At 42.7% G+C, this 21,026-nt stretch overlaps 1 protein-coding gene across 7 annotated transcripts in view; it reads left to right on the forward strand.

The window, feature by feature from the left end:
* hoxb3 (homeobox B3) overlaps positions 1-15,213 on the forward strand; it is a 103,618-nt gene extending 88,405 nt beyond the window's left edge. For all 7 annotated transcript variants that reach the window (XM_008113486.3, XM_062957662.1, XM_062957661.1 and 4 more), the window contains 2 exons: positions 2,151-2,742; positions 8,863-15,213. In XM_008113486.3, the coding sequence (XP_008111693.3) occupies positions 2,277-2,742; positions 8,863-9,665 (1,269 nt within the window). In that variant the 5' untranslated portion in view covers positions 2,151-2,276 and the 3' untranslated portion in view covers positions 9,666-15,213. The remainder of the gene's footprint in view (positions 1-2,150; positions 2,743-8,862) is intronic.
* The last annotated feature ends 5,813 nt before the right edge of the window (positions 15,214-21,026 follow it).

Consider the following 21,026-nt stretch of genomic DNA (forward strand, 5'->3'; position numbering starts at 1 on the left):
AAAAGGGCTTCTTCTTTGGATACTAAAATAAACCAGAGAGACTATCATTCTCAGGAAATATTTGGATTGCCTGCTGCTAGAAAACAATGGTTATTACTAACTGGTGGAAGAAATAGAAAACGGTGTTTTACAGAATCAATAGAGAAGAGGTAGGATGGGCTCTGAGGTCTGGTTTTATTTTATTTTGTTATTTTGGGTTGGAAATGCCGAGATGTAGGAACGTCTGGAAGGAAAAAAAAGTTGTTCTGTATCCCGATTTCAGCCTGTATTGTCATTGAATTACAATGCTTTTTTTAAAAAAATGTAAAAAATATGAAATCACTGGAAAGAGGAATTTGAAATGGAAAACATAGTGGCTGAATCTAGCAAAACAGGATTTTCACTATGTAGGCCCAGTATGTTTACATACACAGAGACAGACAGATAGGTCATAGATATATATATATAAGCACACATACTTAATGGATTAATTTTATTTTCTACTGAAATAATCCTAGTCTTTTTCCATGCTTGCAATACCTTCCTTGGAAGGGGAAAACTGTGTTTTCATCTCTCCTTCAATCTTTTTCTCCCCTTCAGAGGGGACATATTTTCCCTTCATTGAGGAAAGGGATTGCAAACCAAACACAAACCTTTCAAGAGGAGAGGAATCAAGGCAACCAAATGGTTCAGTGACAAAACGTTCTGTTCAAAAGAAAAGATGAGGAGCTGAATGAAAGAGACCAGACTCACACCTTGGAGTAGCAATTGACTGCAAGCTGGTACGTTTACCCAGCTGCAACTACAGTTGCAAAAATCATCCCCCCCCCCCAAAAAAAATCAACTACACCTTCTAAAAGACCAACATGAAAGAAATGAGTATAATCCTCCAAATTTAGTCATGTTTCCTTGTCTGGAAGCAGCAACCTGGGCAAATCATGCAAATATAACAAAACTCCAGGAATCGAATTCATCCTTATCATTATTTTGAATATTGAAGATGTGTTACTCTTCCATTTAAATTTTGACTTTTTAAAAAAACATCTATTTTTTATTATTTTTAAGGCAACAGTTCAACTATCTTCCTTGATCCATACTTACATTGCTGTTGTTTTTCCCTGGGGCTCCCAGCTCCTCAGAGGTGGGGGAAATCAGATTAGGGGAATATTAAATTCTAACACTGTAACATGAATTCAGGTTAGAACAGCTTAACATGACATGTGTATGTGTAGGAAATATATGGAGATGGTACTGCTGCTGGTGTGAAAAAAATCTACCCAGAAAAAATGTCTCTCAAGTGATTTGAAATCACAGAGCCCACTTTGTTTACCTTGGAAGTCAGACCCATAAATTCCAGTGAAAGGCTTCCTTGCAAGATAGGAAATAGCAAATGAATAGGGTAGATAGAAAATGAGGGGATTGAGCTAAACATTGAATGCAAAGGATTCAATTGAGGTTTATAATTTCTTTTAGGTGTTGATGAAAATATGTTGTCCTTGTCTGAGTTGTCTATGTAGTGTCTATGTTTCCTAGGTGGGAAAAGTAGTAGGCGTGCATAGGCATACATCTTGAAGGATTAGGCTGAATGATATAAAGGAAATTCTGCTGCTCCTTAGTTCTGTGTTTATATCTGCATCTATAGGACCAATTACTCGATAATGGCTCTTAAAGGGAAATTATAAGGCTATGGAAAGGAACAACATTGAGGCCCCTTCCACATAGTCCTATATTCCAGAATATCAAGGCAGAAAATCCCACATTTTCTGCTTTGAACTGGAATGTATGGTTGTGTAGACTCAGATAACCCAGGTCAAAGCAGATACTATATTGTGGGGTTTTCTGCCTTGATATTCAGGGTTTTATGGCTGTGTGGAAGGGCCCTGATAGGAGGAAATGTCTGTGGAAGGATAGAATCATTCCACAGACACACACATAAGCAGATGCACCCATTTGATATTGATATGTTTGACGAAGGGCCCAAGATCACCAGGCAGGCAGAAATCTGTTAGGAAGCCAGCCTGCCTGCCTGCCAAGCCAACAGCATCTGCTATGCGTTCCCCACCCTCCTCCTCCTCCTCAGTAGCCAGCTATTCATGTCAGGCTGCTTTTCATGGCCAAGATGGATTCATAGGCCGTTCAGTATTATTGTGTGTGCCTTTCTAACCTTTCAGGTCAGCTTCCAAAAGACACCGGCGAAGGCCTCCCCACCACGTGACTTTGGGGGTGCCAATGTCCTTCCATGAGGGGGTCAGCCAGAACCTGGTAGCAGCGAGCGAGCACCCCGGGGAGCCCCAACCATGCAGAAAACGACCTACTACGACACCTCCACCCTCTTCGGGGGCTACTCCTACCCGGGGGCCAATGGCTTTGGCTACGACGGGCCCCAGCCCCAGTCTTTCCAGCCTGCGGCCCATGTGGAGAGTGACTACCAGCGGCCGGCCTGCACCCTCCAGTCCCTGGGCAACGCCGCCCCCCTGGCCAAGGCGAAGGACCTGAACGGGAGCTGCATGAGGCCCAGCCTGGCCCAGGAGCACCACCCGCCCCCACCCATCTCGCCACCCCCCAACCCCATCGCCACCAACACCAGCAGCAGCAACGGCAGTGCGGGGAGCAGCAATAACCCTAGCCAGCCCGGTGGGGCCAAAAGTGCCTCCAGCAAAGCCGGCCTAGGCTCTGGCAACACCGCCCTCACCAAGCAGATCTTCCCCTGGATGAAAGAGTCGAGGCAAAACTCCAAGCAGAAAAACAGCTCCCCCAGCTCAGGTATCTGCTTTCGCACACATACGAGGCATACATTGCACAGCCAGCCCTGTCCCATCTGCACCCACAACAGGACTAAACAGAAAGAAAAGACTGGTCTTCATTAGAAATAGGAGACGCTCATTTTGGACTACAGCTCCCCTTCCACACTCCTCCTATATCCCAGGATCTGGTCCCAGATTATCTAGCAGTGGAGACTCATATAATCCAGTTTAAAGCAGAACACCTGAGATCAGATCCTGGGATATAGGACAGTGTAGAAGGGACCTCCCACAATATCTCTGGTTCAAGATGGAGATTATGGGATTTGTGGCCCATAATTGTCAAGCCCTGATCCATAGATAGTAATTTCATTCTGGGTTTACTTCCCAGCAAGATAAATCAACACTGCTATTCAGTGGGTCGTTGTGAGTTTTCCTGAAGTTTCCCCATCATCTATGGCAGGCAACCTCAGAGGTTGTGAGGTCTGTTGGAAACTAGTCAAGTGGGGTTTATATATCGGTGGAAGGTCCAGAGTGGGAGAAAGAACTCTTGTCTGTTTGAGGCAGGTGTGAATGTTTCAACTGACCCCCTTGATTAGCACTGAATTTCAGCTGCAAGGTCTGGCTGCTTCCTGCCTGGAAGAATCCTTTGTTAGGAGGTGTTAGCTGGCCCTGAGTGATTCATGTCTGGAATTCCTTGATTTTAGAGTTTTTAATAAGGTGGCCAATTGAAACATTCACATCTGCTTTAAACAGACAAGAGTTCTTTCTCTCACCCTGAACAAGATACATAAACCCGACTTGACTAGTTTCCAACAGACCTCACAACCTCTGAGGATACCTGCCATAGATGCAAGTGAAAAGTCAGGAAATAACACTTCTGAAACATGGCCATACAGCCTGGAAAACTCACAGCAATCCACCTTCTGGATTTACTTCCTATCAAAATAAACCAACACTGTTAATCAGGTCCAGCTTTGTCAGGGAGTACAAGGCCTATGGACTGGAACCTAATAAATGTTTGGGTAATCGCATAAAGAGCATGGTGATATCCTATTGGTAGGAAAGTCAGAGATTTTTCTCCTCCTGGATCTCTAGATCCACATGTACCAGATTGATCTATAGGACAATCAGGTAGAGTAGGATGTATCCATACTACAAAAGTACAGTAGTTTAATACCCCCACCAAACACGAGCAGTGTAGAAGGGGGCTGAAACTAAGGGATAAAATTTGGGATGATACAGGGACTGCCTTCACCTCTGTACCCATTCAAGAAAATGGAGGTCTACCTTTATTATGACTAGAATGGGACAGAAGATGGCAGAAGCAAATGAAGTTTTTTTTTCTGTTCCAAGTTGTTGTGAGTTTTCTAGGCTGTATGGCCATGTTCCAGAAGCATTATCTCCTGACATTTTGCCCACATCTAGGTTGTGAGGTCTGTTGGAAACTAGGCAAGTGTGGTTTATATATCTGTGGAAGGTCCAGGCTGGGAGAAAGAATTCTTGTTTGCCTGAGGCAAGTGTATGTTGCAACTGGTCAGCTTGATTAGCATTGAATAGCTTTTCAGCTTCAAAGCCTGGCTGCTTACTGTCTAGGGAAATCCTTTGTTGGGAGGTGTGCTAATCAAGGTGACCAATTGCAACATTCACACTTGCCTCAGGCAGACAAGAGTTCTTTCTCCCACCCTGGATATTCCACAGATATTTAAACTCCACTTGCCTAGTTTCCAACAGACCTCACAACCTCTGAGGATGCATGCCATGGATGCGAGTGAAACAGGTCAGGAGAGAATGCCTCTGGAACATGGTCATACAACTTGGAAAACCGGTCACCTAAAAAACCCACTGACTATGTCATCCTCTTCACTCCCTGTTGCCACTCTGTGGGCCATGCTGGCTGAGGTTTTCTTGGAGTTGCAGTCTAAAACAAGCCCTGAGTTATCTTCTGCCCTAATCCTTACCTTCATCCTATTCAGTTTTATACCACTTTAAGTGATATGGCTGTATCCTATCAACATTTGGGATTTGTAGATTTTTAGTTTAGCGGGGTAGGTGTAATGTTTTAGTTCAGTCTCCTAAACAGCCAGACTAGAGACTAGAGCTTTTTTTTTTTTTTTTTTTGCAATTAAGTACTTTGACAAATACCAACATTCCACCTGAGACTCTGGTTCAACTTTGCATGGATTCCAATTGGAGGACACATGTAAGTTCAGCTGTAGGTTAGAGTAGACTGAACTCCTTTAGGCAATGGTTGGGAATGCTGTTTGGGAATGCTCTTCACAGTTCAGAAAATGAAACACTGAATCCTTCTGCAGTTATAAGACAGCTGGAGGAGAAAGGTTCTCTGTTCTCTGTTTTGTAGCTAGAAGGTTTACTATTGTTGTTTTTGCTTATCAAAAGAAACATTCAAAAAGGTGACCCCTGAGTGGCATTCTGAACTGATGATTGGCATTCTTCTAGCATCAGACTCTGCTACCTGGATCCTATATTAGTCTGCAGAATGTAGTAGATCTTATTCAAACCAAATTCCTCATTTTGTTGATAGCACCTCCAAGAGTAAACTCCTTGAATCCAGACAGTTTACATAAATGTTGACTCCTTAATCCATTCATCCAATGGGCCTGTTTTAGTTGGGAGTACTGATAGGATTGAGGCCAATCTCTCTCCAACTGTCTCTCACACACTTTCTATCTCTGTGTCTTTTCCATCTGTCAAATGTATTTTCATCAGAGTCCCAAGATGTGTGCCGCACTCCATTTTGTAAGCCATTGGTTTAACATGGATGCTCACTAATGACAGACACAGAGAAACTGATTTCTTGCCCAGAGGAATTGTGCTACCCTGACAGCATCTTTGCCTATTATTATAGGCAAAATGGCTTTTGTCCATTTATAACCTAGCAATCTAGTACATATGTTAAAAAGATGGATTTATGCATCCTATTTAAATCACAAAATGATTAAGAATCAAGGTTATACATGAGACAAAAGCCTGCAATAGTCACTGGAATCATAATTGATTCTGGATACCTTTTTAAACACAGATTCACAAGAAAGTGTGAGGCCTCTTTTACACTACCACATAATCCTGATGATCAAAACAAATAATCCACATTATCTTCTTTGAACTGGATTATATGAGTCTACACTACCATATAATCCAGTTCAAAGCAGATAATATGAATTTTATATGGCAGTGTAGAAGGGGCCTGAGTGGTAACTTTATTGGACCTTACTTCTAAGTGTGCATCTACACTGTTGAATTAATGGAGCTTGACATCACTTTAGCTGCCATGGCTTGATACTATGAAATCATGGTGAGGCACCTGCACTCTTGGGCAGAGAAGGCTAAAGGCCTTGTAAAACTACAATTCCCATGATTCCACAGCAGTGAGCCAGGGCAGTTAAAGTAGTGTCAAACTGCATTAATTCTACAGTGTATGATCAGAGCTTGGAGTAGCCATGGTGGATAGAGACTTCTGGGGGTTCATCCAAAAAAGTAAGCTTTCCAACCTCTGCTTCTGAGAATATGTTTCTGATTTGGGAATATTTTCCTTTGAAATCAACTAGTCTTCTGTCAAAGAGAAAATAACCTGTTGGCTAGGAGAAGGCTTTCAAAGTCAATTTTGAATACAAACTGATTTTTGATCATTTGTTCTCATGGAACACCAGCAGTGAACCTCCTGAATCCACAGATGATTTTAGGACTGCAATTCCCATTATCTCTAGTGGTGAAGAATGATGCAATCCACCAAGATCTGGAGGAAGCACGTTCCTTGTCCCTGCTATAAATTGTATTTAAGCTGTGCTGTTTTTGTGAGAGAATCTCTTCTTGCAAATCCACAATTTATTTTACTTGTAAATACACCTTGCATGTATTGCACTGTGGATTTAACTTTGCATGTTAACCCTTTGGGTATCTGGGGGCTGTTATCCATCCATCCATTTTTCAATCTGTTTGTTTATATGAATCCACAATGAGTTATAGGAATATCTGGGATAAAAGTCTGTAAGAGTTTCTCCTGGCAGGATTCCACTGAAATGAAAAATAATGTGAAAAGTAGAACTTCCTATTGCCTGATGTTCCCAGTAACTACTCTATGACAGAGAAAACTACACTTACACAATAGAATAAATACAGTTTGGCACCAGTGGGTTGCTGTGAGTTTTCCGGAATGTATGGCCATATTCCAGAAGCATTCTTTCCTGAAGTTTCACCTGCATCTATGGCAGGCATTCTCAGAGATTGTGAGGTATATTGGAAACTAGGCAAGGGAGGTTTATGTATCTGTGGAAGGTCCAGGGTGGGAGAAAGAACTCTTGACTGTTGTGAATGTTGCAATTCATCACCTTGATTAGCATTGAAAAGCCTTTCAGCTTTAAGGCCTGGCTGAATCCTGCCTGGGGAAATCAGTTGTTGGGAGATGTTAACTGGCCCTGATTGTTTCATGTCTGGAATTCTCATGTTTTCAGAGTGTTGTTCTTTATTTACTGTCCTGATTTTAGAATTTTTAAAATACTGGTAGCCAGATTTTGTTCATTTTCATGGTTTCCTCCTTTCTGTAATTGTCCACATGCTTGTGGATATCAGTGGCTTCTCTGTGTAGTCTGACATAGTGGTTGTTAGAGTGTCCATCTGTAGAGGTTAATTTGAATGCGATTTTCCTGCTTCATGGCAGGAAGTTGGACTGGATGGTCCATGAGGTCTCTTCCATCTCTATGATTCTATTATTCTATGGTTCAGCATTTCTGTGTTCCCAAATGCTGTGTCCAGGTTGGTTCATCCAGTGAAACAATCGGGGCCAGCTAACACTTCCCAGCCAACAAGTTCTTTTCACCTTGAAAGGAGACTAGCTGATTTCAAAGGAAAATATTCCCAAATCAGAGACCTCAGGAGCAGTGGTTGGAAAGCTTACCCCCAGAAGTCTCTATCCACCATGGCCACTGTCCAGGCTCTGATCATACACTGTAGAATTAATGCAGTTTTACACTAGTTTAACTGCCCTGACTCACTGCTGTGGAATCATGGGAATTGTGGTTTTACAAGGCCTTTAGCCTTCTCTGCCCAAGAGTGCAGGTGCCATAACATTGAGCCATGGCAGCTAAAGTGTTGTCAAGCTCCATTAATTCAATAGTGTAGATGCACACTTAGGGTCCTTCCACACAGCCCTATATTCCAGAATATCAAGTCTGAGTCCACACTGCCATATATTCCAGTTCAAAGCAGATATTGTGGGATTTCCTGCTTTGATATTCTGGCATATAGGGCTGTGTGGAGGGGCCCTTAGAAGTAAGGTCCAGTGACGTTACCACACAGGCCCCTTCCATACTGCCATATAAAATCCAGATTAACACCAGGACAGAATGCTTCTGGAAGATGGCTATACAGCCTGGAAAACTCACAGCAACCCAGTGATTCTGGCCATGAAAGCCTTTGACAACAGTTTGACACCACTTTAACTGTCATAGCTCAACGCTATAGAATTATGGGAGCTGTGGTTTAGTGAAGCACCAGCACTCTGTGGCAGAGAAGGCTAAAAGGCTGTTTAAAAAATAGGACTCCCATGATTGCACAGCATGGAGCCAGGACAGTTCAAGTGATGTCAAACTGCATTTCTTCTACTGTGTAGATGCAGCCCCAGACAGGTCCTTTAATTACTGACAATAACCTACTGGATATTCAGATCTGCATTTTGCACACACACAGATGTCCAGCCATGCTCTTTGCAGGATATCGAAATTACTGACAGCCCAGGCCTCTGTGTGTATGTGTGTGTACACCAAGGCTTGATTAATTTCGCTTTCCAAACACTGCCCACTTGCCAGACGTAATTTCCTTTGAAAGGGTCTGTTTCAAAATAATCGACTCCCAAATAAATAGCCCTGGATTCCTTTTTCTGCATGACATGATCAAATTTTCATAAAGCGAGGGGGCAGCTTCGGAGAACAGAACTCTTAATAAATGACATGATTATGGAGTGAGGACTGGAGGAGAAGGGGGGGCGAAGGAGGCTGAAGTCTTCTCGCCTGTTGGAGGATTTATTAAGAGGCCTGCGCATTCAATTTTCTGCATGTAAGTAATTATCTTTGATTTCATTTCCCGACCTTCCCTTTCTCTCTCTCTCTCTCTCTTTCCTTTCCAGAAAGCTGCAGCGGCGAGAAAAGCCCCCCGGGCTCTTCCTCCTCCTCGTCGTCGTCGTCGGCGTCCAAGCGGGCCCGCACCGCCTACACCAGCGCCCAGTTGGTCGAACTGGAGAAGGAGTTCCACTTCAACCGCTACCTGTGCAGGCCCCGGCGGGTGGAGATGGCCAACCTCTTGAACCTCAGCGAGCGGCAGATCAAGATCTGGTTCCAGAACCGGCGGATGAAGTACAAGAAGGACCAGAAGTCCAAAGGCTTGGGGTCTTCTTCCGGGGGGCCTTCCCCAACCGGGAGCCCCCCGCAAGCCATGCAGTCCACCGCCGGCTTCCTCAACGTCCTGCACCCCATGACTTCCAGCTACGACGCCCCGTCGCCGCCCTCCTTCAACAAAGCCCACCAGAATGCCTACGCCATGCCCACGGCCTACCAAAACCCCCTCAAGGGCTGCCCGGCCCCGCAGAAGTATGCCAACGCCGCCCCTGAGTACGACCCCCACATCTTACAGGGTAACGGAGGAGGGGGAGGGGGCGGCGGGGCGGGAGGGGGCGGCTACGGCCCCCCCAACCTCCAAGGCAGCCCCGTGTACGTGGGCGGCAACTACGTGGACTCCCTGCCCAACTCGGGCCCCTCGCTGTACGGGCTGAACCCCCTCCAGCACAACATGGAGTACAACGGGGGCCCCCCGATGGGCCCCAACCAGCACCACGGACCCTGCGAGTCCCACGCGACCTACACAGACCTTTCCACCCACCACGCTTCTGCTCAGGGTAGAATTCAAGAGGCGCCCAAGTTGACCCATCTGTGATGCGGGGCAGGACAGACTCCAGTGGGGCTTGGGGGGAGGAGGGCTTGGGGGGAGAGGGGCTGGGCCAATGGGTGGGCATTGGTTGGTTAGGGTCCTTTGGTGGGTGGTTTGGCTGGTTGTGTTGACGTGTTGGTGGAATCTTCCTTTGAAAGCCACAGTGGCAACATTTGTGTTGAAACGCCTTTGAATATCCTTTAGATGAATGAGTTCCTTCTTCCCACTCACAGCTCCCCCCCCCCCCCATGTGTTCAGGTGCAATGCCTCCCAGGGCCCTTCCACACAGCCATATAACCCAGGGCCCTTCCACACAGCCCGATATCCCAGAATATCACGGCAGAAAATCCCACGTTATCTGCTTTGAACTGGGATATATGGCAGTATGGACTCAGATAACCCAGTTCAAAGCAGATATTGTAGGATTTTCTGCCTTGATATTCTGGGATATAGGGTTGTGTTGAAGGGCCTTCAGAATATCAAGGCAGAAAATCCCACAATATCTGCTTTGAACTGGATTATCTGAGTCCACACTTCCATATAGTCCAGTTCAAAGCAGATAATGTGGAATTTTATTCAACTGTGTGAAAGGGCCCTCAGGCTGAATCTACACTACCCTATATCCCAGGATTTGATCCATATTATCTTTTTTATCCCATACTATCTGCAAGTGTAGACTTGGGCCCTTTCTACACTGCCATATAATCCAGATTATAAAATCAGATAATCCGCATAATATGTTTTCAACCAGATTATACGAGTTACACTGCCATATAATCCAGTTCAAAGCAGATAATCTGGATTTTATATGACAGTGTGGAAGGGGCCTCAGGCTGGATCTGCACTCCTCTGTATCCCAGGATCTGATCTCGGGGCCCTTCCACACAGACATATAACCCAGAATATCAAAGTAGAAAATCCCACAATATCTGCTTTGAACTAAATTATCTGAATCCAGTTCAAAACAGAAAATGTGGGATTTTATTCAGCTGTGTGGAAGGGGCCTCCGATTATCTGTTTATCCCAGATTATCTGGCAGTGGAGACTCATACAATCCAGTTCAAAGCAGACAATCTGGGGTCAGATCCTGGAATCTAGGGCAGTGTAGATCCAGCCTCAGTCCCAAATAGCATGTCCGTTCTGTCTGGGGATATTGGGAGTTGTTGTGCATCATGGAAGGCTAACCCATTTTTTTTAAAAGTCAATGCTACCTGGATTAAATCCTTTTGTTTTTTGCTGTTACACCACTTATCCCCCCCCCCCCCCACACACATCTCCCCCTTGTACCAGCAGAAAAGAATAGCTATAGAAATGAGGGTAAAAAGGACTTCACCTGCCTGGCAATCAAGTCCTTTGACTAGGGCCCCTTCTACACAATTGAATAAAATCCCACATTATCTTCTTTGAACTGAGATATATGACAGTGTGGACTCACATATTCTAGTTCAAAAGAAATATTGTGGGTTATTCTGCCTAGATATTCTGGGTTATATGCTGTGTGGAAGGGCCCTAAAAAGCCTTTCTGCTAATTCCAGTCTCTGGAAATGAGAGGACAATTTGCCTTTCCTTCCTAGGGAACCAAATGTCCTCTGCACATGCTCGCAGCACAATCCATTTACATATTTCACAGTGGACTCCTGATATTCAATGCATTACTCGTGGCTGGTCCCTCGAGAACCCTGGTTGAAAATAACCCTGTATGATCTGAATGACCAAAATTTGGGAACATTTGCCCCTAGCCATCTTTAGGGTTTAAATGAAGACTAATCCAGTTTTAGTTTCAGTTTATGTCTTAAACAGAATATGTGAAACATGGAAGTCAAAAAGATTTCTTGGCCTTCTTGTAGGTATCCTCTCTTCTTTTTTTATGGTTATTTTAAAGTCTTATTATCTGACATGCAATCATAAACAATCCCATTCCCAGAAAATCATATAAACCATTTCTGGTCCTGCTACAATCCCAATATAGAACAAAAGGAGAGGCAGAAGTTAAAGGAATTCTAGTCTGTACCATTTCAGATGAGTGAGGTGTGAGGGACATTATATTCTTGATATTCTGGGATATAGAGCTGTGTGGAAGGGCCCTAAGTATGTAGACAAATATGCTAGTTTGTTACATGCAGGGAGCATGTAGGTTTTGAAAAGGGCAGATCCCACATACAGTCAAAAGCGAGAAAACTCAAAAAATTCATTCTCCTGGACCCAGTAAATCTTGTGTTAATGATTCTTAGCTTGAAAGCAATTCTATTGAGAGCAACCAGACTTCCAAGTTAGAGACCTTAATGGTTGTTTCCCCCCCCCCCCTTCTGCTTTGTTTCAAAGGTTGTGGCCAAAGTTGCTTCCCACTCACAGTAGGCCAGAGAATATTGTAGGGCTTCATGGTCAGGATAGGCATCAAAGATCTGGATATCGCTCTTACCATAGAAATGGCAAAGGACTAATGCATTCCTTACACTTATTATGCAGCACTGTTCAGATCTCAAGTTCACTGGTTGGTGTCTGTTATTTCTAGTCAAAAGATTGCCGTATATGCCTTACAAGAACCACAGACTGATAAAACTAAGTGAGGATAAAATCTGGGATCCCAAGCATATATATCCTAGGAGAAAGTCTAGTTGAAAGCAATGGGATTGACTGCTCACGGTGCTCAGTAGACCTGGATAAAAATTCAGACATGCCTGAAGGTTCATCTCCACTCTAGAATTAAAGCAGTTTGACCCCACTTTAACTGCCATGCCTCAATGCTATGCAAACATGGGACTTGTAGTGTTGCAAGGTCTGTAGCCTTCACTAACAAAGAGTGCTGGTGCCTCACCAAACTACAACTCTCATGACCCCATAGCATTGAACCATGGCAGTTAAAACTGGGCCCAAACTGCATTAATTGTACAGTGCAGATGGACCTCAGGTTAGTTTCTTACCAGCCTTCAGACTTTTTATTTGGGATTGAGAGACAGGAGAACTTTTGAAATTTGTTGATGGATCTTCTATACTGCGCCAAGTCTAAATACAAGTTATTTCCCCAATGGGATGTATGCTAAAAAATACAGTGTGTACAATTCTAGAAGGCTACCTAGATGTTTAGAGACAATCAGGTTCTCACACATAGATGTCAGTCATATGATGGAGGCACTTATTTAATAGATAAATCCCTCCCATTTTCCTCATCAAAGTCCAGTTTGCCTACAACAGGGAACACAAAGGGGGAGGGCATCGTATAGGGCTTCCAAATGAATTCCAGCTCCTTCTAAAATCCCTTTTGATAATCTGACAAACAAGTTAACTATTAATTTATGGCCAATCAATCACATGCACATTTGCATTTAACCCCTTTCTCTTTGTCCTGGTGCTTTCAGCACAAATGTTTTGAACATTTAAAATTGTGTATTTTTCTTTTAAACTGGGGGAACCCAACAACACTATCCATGTATTGTTTTGTTTAAGGGGAGGGGAATATGAAAATATAAATCATGCACTCGAGACTATGAACAAGGGTTGTGAAATAACCCATTAATAAGTGTTGTCAAAGGCTTTCATGGCTGGAATCACTGGATTGCTGTGAGTTTTCCAGACTGTATGACCATGTTCCAGAAGCATGCTCTCTTGATGTTTCACCCACATCTATGGCAGGCATCCTCAGAGGTTGTGAGATATATTGGAAACTAGGCAAGTAGAGTTTATATATCTGTGGAAGGCCCAGAGTGGAAGAAAGAACTCTTGCAATTAATCACTTTGATTAGCATTGAAAAGCCTTGTCACTTCAAAGCCTGACTGATTCCTGCTTGGGGGAATCCTTTGTTGGGAGGTCTTAGCTGGCCCTGATTGTTTCATGTCTGGAATTCCCCTGTTTTCAGACTGTTGTTTTTTATTTACTGTCCTGATTTTAGAGTTTTCCTAATATTGATAGCCAGTTTTTGTTCATTTTCACAGTTTCCTCCTTTTTGTTGAAATTGTCCACATACTTGTGGATTTCAATGGCTTCTCTGTGAAGTTTGACATAGTGATTGTTAGAGTGGTCCAGCTTTTCTGTGTTCTCAAATAATATGCCTTGTCAAGGTTGGTTCGTCAAGTGCTCTGCTAGGGCTGACATCTGCTCCACAGATATATAAACAGATATATATAGATTCCAATATACTTCACAACCTCTGAGGATGCCTATCATAGATGTGGGTGAAATGTCAGGAGAGAATGCTTCTGGAACATGGCCATACAGCCCGGAAAACTCAGAGCAATCCAGTATTAAGGGTTGCCCCAAGCCCAAATCTGAACAAGAATTTTTCCAGACTCCAAAGGTGTCACTTTTTAAAAGATATGGGAGGAGAAGGAAAACTTAAAGCAAGGCATCTTTCAGGAGTGGTGTAGTTATAGGATCCTCCATGATGCAGGGATTGGATGGACTAAATGACCTTTGAGGTCCCTTTCAATTAAGATGATAGGTTTTGCTATGAAATCCTGTGGTTTATTCTCCACCCACGCCCATTGTGACTGTATATTCTCCAAGCCAATCCCTGCCCAAATGTTATGCCACTGCTCCCGATATTTTTTCAAGAATTTTAATTTCTTCAGGAAAACTGAACTTGTTCTTTTTAAAATGAATTTACAAAAGGAACCAGGGTCCACCATTAAAATACAAAAAAAATATGAGACACCCTTTCCTTCCTCATGAAGTGACTGCCTCACCCCTTTCTTTTATGTATAAAGGGGTTCCTTTGGGGGAATCTTAAGTCCAAGGTGTCTTGAGTTTCTTTGCATCTCTTCTTCTCTTGAACGTGGAAACAGGGTATATTTGAACAGAAACTGTGATGTCTTTCCAAATGGAAGTGGAAGTGAATGGTCCTTTTCAGAGAGACACAGGGCCAGATTTACTGACCACCTCTTTTTGGGCCTGACATCCTTCTTGCACTTAGAGTTTACATTTAATGGGTATATATACCAACTTTTGAAGGTCAACCCATTGGAGAAGTCTTTCAATGGGAGCGTGCTGTGTTCCGGTGAACATTCATATATATATAAATCTCTATATATATTATATATTTATTGGTTATAGCCAGTTTTAAACTATTTTTTCTTTCGTTTTTTTTTTTGTATTATTTATCCCAACATATATGTATTTATAAGGGGGAAAATGTACTTTTTTAGTATTTACTTGTTATAAAGGAATATGGTGTTTCGCTTTGTCATTGTACAACCAGCTTTCCTTTTTCCTTTTTCTCTTTTCCTTTCTTTTTTTAGTTATTGTAATTTAGGGGGAAATCCAGTAGTTACCTTTGTATTTAAAATGATGTGTTTAGTTCTACTGGAGGCATGAAATCAGAACCAGGGTGTAATTGTATAGTCCTCAGTTAGAAGAACTAGTGAAATCCTTCCCCAGCCCTAACACCTCTTTTCTTCTCCTCTTCCTCTTCTTACCACCACTTCCTTCTCTCTTCCTCCTCCTCTTTTCTTTTCCTTGTTTTGGGAAGCAACTTTCTTTGCTCTTTAACAGTAGGCAATTTGATTTCTTTACTTAAGAGTTGTCTGTTGAACAATTCTGGAATAAACTTTTTGTTCTTAATCTGTTCTTGTCCCATTGGTCGAATTTGGGATGGGAAGGGGGATTTGGAATAACAGTCAAGTGATGGGTATTAGGGAAAACTACCCTAAAATATAGCACAGCACCCAAAAATTAAACAGGATACAAAATTTGAGTATTCAGCGCATTAGCCAGCAGAGCCTGAGGTGCTATTAGGAATATATTCATAACCTATTAGAAAGTATGATCATAACCTGTTAGGATTATGATACAAATATGGTTAGATATTCGTGCAGAGTAACAAAAACACAGAAGTCTAGGGGTTTATGTGAGCAGAGGTGAGAATAGCCAGCCTCCCTTTCCTTTTAAAAGGTCATGCGCATAAAATAAGCATCAGAGATATCAAAAGTAAAATAGGAAAAGTATGTTTATTCACAATCTTGTATGATGATGGTCATACAGGTAAAAACATCTTAGTTCCAAAATAATACAGTTCAGGATACTACATATCTCTTAACAAGAAATAACACCAGGCATGGCAGGATCAAGAAGGAGTGAAGAGCAAGAGAGAGAACAAAAGAAACTCTCCCCTTTTATGCCCCAAATTCTAAAGGCATATGTAACTTCCTGTATGCCTCCAGGAAGTATACTCCCATTTCCCACATCACATGCAAAACCCCTAAAATGGTGCCATCAACTCTGGAATGCAGCTTTGGCTTCAGGTTTCTAAGCAACAAACAAAATTAACTACATAAACCATCCCACATTGAAAATGCATGCATGATTGCTTAGATATCCCAACAGGTGCCCTGTGATGTGGTTGTAAATAATTCAGAGCTCAGGCAAGCAAAGATGCAGAGTCCAATCTTAAAAATCACAAAAGGTTTATTTACAATAATAAATAATAACTTTATTTCTTAATAATCAAGAACTGGGTCTGAGCTACACTAACAGCCATCTCTTCTAAGGTTTCAAGAGAGGGAAAAATCATCAATCACTACATTTCTCTGACACACACACACAGATCTCAAAGCACACATACTAAGATGTAAGAAACAGAAATCAAAGAAAAGGCTTGCAGCAGAAAAGTATCCATTCTACACAACCAATCAGGATGAGAGTAGAAACAGAAAGGAGAGAAGAAATAGATACATTCTCAACTCTCATACAGGAGACATGAGGGAAGGGATATTGGAAATAACTGCACCCAGTCTCTCTGGGCACATATCTTCTTGGAAATAAATGGAAATTATAACCTTATTGAAAAGGAAAATGATGTCATATCCATTTGGCAAATGTGAATCTCCATAAACATGTGAAGACCACCTTTTGAAAACCACTAGTCAAGAAAAGCATGACCTTTGAAATCAACCCTTTGAACATGTGATATTCATAAGCATTCATGTAATAGCACACAGGTAACTCTGCTGTTAAACTGAAGAACTATGTCTTTGAACTGCAAAGGACAAAGACATGCCACTACAAAATATATTTGGTTAGCAGAGGATGGTGTTTCTTTGAAGCTGAAATTGCAGTTGCAGTTGCTCAAAAGATATACACTCCCTTGAAACCACTTAGTTTACAATATGGACTCAGAGATAAAAAAAAACCAAACTTTTATTTGAAAAATAATATATCTTGTTTACTCACAAACATCTTCCATTAATTCACCATACAGGAACATTTATTATTAAAGTTCACTAATAGATAAGGATGTAGTTCTCTGTGTGTTGAGTACTGAAGTGCTAACAGCAACATGCATCCACCTCTACTGAGGTGTAAAAGAGACACACATACACCTTCACTGAGGTAGATGACAGACACTGAATATAAAATGGAGTCCTGAGTCTGAACATGCTCAGCACAATCACATGTCTATAACCCTTCCCACACCAAAGAGGTACAGTCAAACTGGCAAATCAATACAGGTTAGCAAACATATACATTAACAAATAAGTAGTGAAAGGCTTGGGTGGTTTCTATTTCCAACAAGGGAAACACTTAACCCAGTGGTTTTCAACCTGTGAGTCCCCAGATGTTTTGGCCTTCAACTTCCAGAAATCCTAACAGCTGTCAAACTGGCTGAGATTTCTGGGAGTTGTAGGCCAAAACACCTGGGGACTCACAGATTGAGAACCACTGTCTTAGCCTATACTAAGCTAACTAAACTGTTCCTCATTGGGGACTTGTGACTCCGGCAGTGTTGGGTTGAATCCCAACAATGGGTTGGGTGAGAAATGTTGGGAATTAGTGTTTCCACTTTGGGGAAAAAGTATGAAAACAAAACTATGAGGAATGAGCCTTGGTTTAGCAAAGTAGCAAAGGCCCTATCTACACTGCCAGATAAAATCCAGATTATTTGCTTTGAACTGGATTATATGGCAGTGTAGACTCATATAATCCGGTTCAAAGCAGATCATCTGGATTTTATCTGCAGTGTAAATGGGGCCAAAGCGTGTTGAAGAGCTCAAAAACCCTGCAAGGTTTCTGGCATTCTCTCTTCCCTCCCCATCACAACCCCGACATTAACGAGAAAAGCATTTAACCTAATTCTCTCCCGTTTATCCCTTAGGTTATGACTGTCGTTCTTTTATTTTACAGCTTTATAAAATAAGAACACTTTCCCTAGCGGGCCACTGGGCTGACTTTAATCGCGAAGGGCTGCTTCATTCCTTCTCCTCCTCCTCCTTCCCAACCTCTGCCTCCCCCTTCCCTCCCGCTTTGAAAATCTCCTTTTAAATAGTCTCACGCCAATTAAAATTGCCCCTCATCTTCGTCGGATACAAAGGAGGTTGATCACGTGCCGTCCAGACGAACCAGCCATTGGACCTCAAATGAAAACAAAGGACAATGATTAATCCTAACAAAAGGCGCACGGGGCTTTCTTGGTGAAATTGAGAGGTTGGGTACGGAGGTTTGGGGTGGGGGGATTATTGCGAAATTAAATCACTAAATAAACGAAGAAAGGAGGGGAAGACAGATGCTGTGGCAAGTTGGGCGGGGGAGGGAGAGGAAGGATGCCCACAACAAACCAAAGAGGATCAAGGCTCGCTGGTTGGCATGTGATGCTTTACAGCCTTTACCAAAGCTTTAAAAAATACTCCGAGACCAAGACAAGCAGTGCCTTTCCATAAAAGTTTTATGATGTTGGAACTGAACGCCAACAGCCTGTCAAATCAGTGAGGGAAGTTTTATAAGGTCTGGAGAGGAAAGTGAGATGTGATGCTTTGGAGAAACTGCCAGGGACGAGGCTGAGAAAAGAGGGACCTCACCAAGGTCGAAGGCCTGCTGCTCTTTCCACCCGTGAGAGAGAAAGGCAAAGGCGCTCACTGCATTATCTTGCCAAGGAAACGCCATGACAGGGTCGCCTTAGGGTCTCTCTAGGTCTTGAAATAACTCGAAGGCACACAACAACGTATTCCTTCCCTTCTGCACCACCACTTTGCTCAATACAAAACGCAAGCCAAAGTTTTGACTTCCCCCAAGCACCAAGCTGAAAGGCTCCCAAGCAGACTTGGGGTTTTTTTTTTTCCGTGTCAGGAGCGACTTGAGAAACTGCAAGTCACTTCTGGTGTAAGAGAATTGGCCATCTGCAAGGAGGCTGCCCAGGGGACGCCTGGATGTTTTGATGTTTTACCATTCTTGTGGGAGACTTTTCTCATATCCCCGCATGGAGCTCATCCGTACTCTCCCGGGTTGGATTCGAACAGGCAACCTTCAGGTCAGGAACCCAACCTTCAAGTTTGCAGTCCTGCCAGTACAATGGTTTAACCCACTACACCACCGGGGGTTCCAGCAGATTTAATAGGTCTATGTGTTGTAGAAGGATTTCATGGATTGCTGTGAGTTTGTTAGGAAGTGTTAGCTGGCCCTGATTGTTTCATGTCTGGAATTCCCCTGTTTTCAGAGTGTTGTTCTCTATTTACTGTCCTGATTTTAGAGGACCAGCTAACACCTCCCAACAAAGGATTCCCCAAGGCAGGAATCACCCAGGCTTTGAGGCTGCAAGACTTTGCAATACTAATCAAAGTGATTAATTGCAACATCCACACTTGCCTCCAATAGGCAAGAGTTATTTCTCCCATCCTTGACCTTCGGAAGTCAGGCCCAATACTCAAATCACAGCACCATTCCAGCTATCTCAGCTAGAGTAGACCTGTAGGATCAATTAAACATGCATGTTTGTTGACTTGCTGAATTGAAACATGCATGTTTGTTGACTTGCTAAATTGGATGAATTTATTCTATTTTGGCCTTGCAGTTAACTGCAGGCCAAGAAAACTGTATGACCCTCCTGATGTTTTTGGACTGCAATTCCCACCATGCCTTACCACTAGCAACATTGGATAGGGCTGCAACCTTGTTGCACTGGGGCTCACACCATCCCTCGCCATTGTGGGCTGTGGGCTGATTTCCAACCTAAAACATGGAAAGCCATAAGTTTTCCATCTGTACACCAAATAAACATTGGCAGGACACATCTTTACAATCATTTGTTGTACCTTTTATACCTGAAGCACAAATATAAATAATTTCTTCTACTTTATGAAGAGATTGATACAAATAATGACTTTCCATTCATAATACCCTTTTATATTAGGGCCAGCCCTAACATTGAATAAAGCATGCTTTGTCCTAGGTATATAAGTAGGAGTGCTTTTGGCTTCTTTGCAACAGACAACAAAACGTCTTGAACTGGCCTTGCTTCTGTAGCATGCTTCCAATGTTTCTGGGTAAGTATGGTTGTCCCTCCACATTAGTGTTTTTGACTTTTGCTGATTTGGTTATTTAAGGATTATAGTTAAAATGTTCTCTCTAGGCATCTTTAAGTCCTCCAGTGTGACTCTGGTCAGCTTCCTGAAATCTTACTGGAGGACCTAGAGATTTCTGAGAAAGAATACTTATCTGAGAATATCTAGGTCCTCCAATGCAATTCTGTGTTTAGTTTCCAGTGAAAATTTGTCATAGAGTCATGTTGGAAGGCCTAGAAATTCCTAGAAAGATGTTCTCACAGGTAAAAACAATAGCAATTTATCTGCAGTTTTCACTTTCTCAGAAATCCTACGCACCTAACCCCAGCGAACATGGCCGGCTATGTGGACAATCTTAGGTAACTGACATTTTAACACATAGAGAAAATGTGCTAGATTCTTCATGTCATGGCAGTACATTTTGACCAGATGCTAGTATGTTTCACTAGTATAAGCAACAGAAAATGTACTTGGAACTCACAAACTACCTGGCAAAGTATTGTTAGCATAATGGCAATAGGCTTACCTCTAGGATCAGAAGTTGCATGCATGCCTCTGAATACCAGTTACTGAGGAACAACAGGGCGATTGCTCTCATTTCCTGCATATGGGCTTCCCACGGTCATCTGGTCAGCCACTGTGGGAAACAGGATGCCAGACTAGACAGGCGTTTGGTCTGGTCCAGCAAGGTTTTCCTTATTACTTGGCAGAGAACACCTCTCTAAACATCACAGGATAGGTTTTCCCCAAACTTTTGGTACCTGAAACCTAATGACCAATATTAAATAAGAGTTACAGCCCCTCCAAGCCATAAGGTAGAGCATGCAAATTACTACAGCATTGTTAGTGGCCATGCTGATTGGGGATTCTGTGAGTTTTAGTCCCAAAAGGTAATTTTTCCAAGTTCTGGGCATAAGGCCGACATAAATGTTACCACTGCAGAATGGTGGCACTACGTACTGTGTGGCCTTCTCCTATGTCACAGAGGTAATGAATGTAAGATGGAACCATCTGGGTTGGATGAATGTTGTGGTTCTTTAGAATTTCTATCACTCTCTCCTGGAGATCAATGTTATCACTATGGGAAGGAGCCAGGTCATTGGC

This window comes from Anolis carolinensis, chromosome 6 (assembly GCF_035594765.1).
Source record: "Anolis carolinensis isolate JA03-04 chromosome 6, rAnoCar3.1.pri, whole genome shotgun sequence".
In the NCBI taxonomy this organism is placed as follows: Eukaryota; Metazoa; Chordata; class Lepidosauria; order Squamata; family Dactyloidae; genus Anolis; species Anolis carolinensis.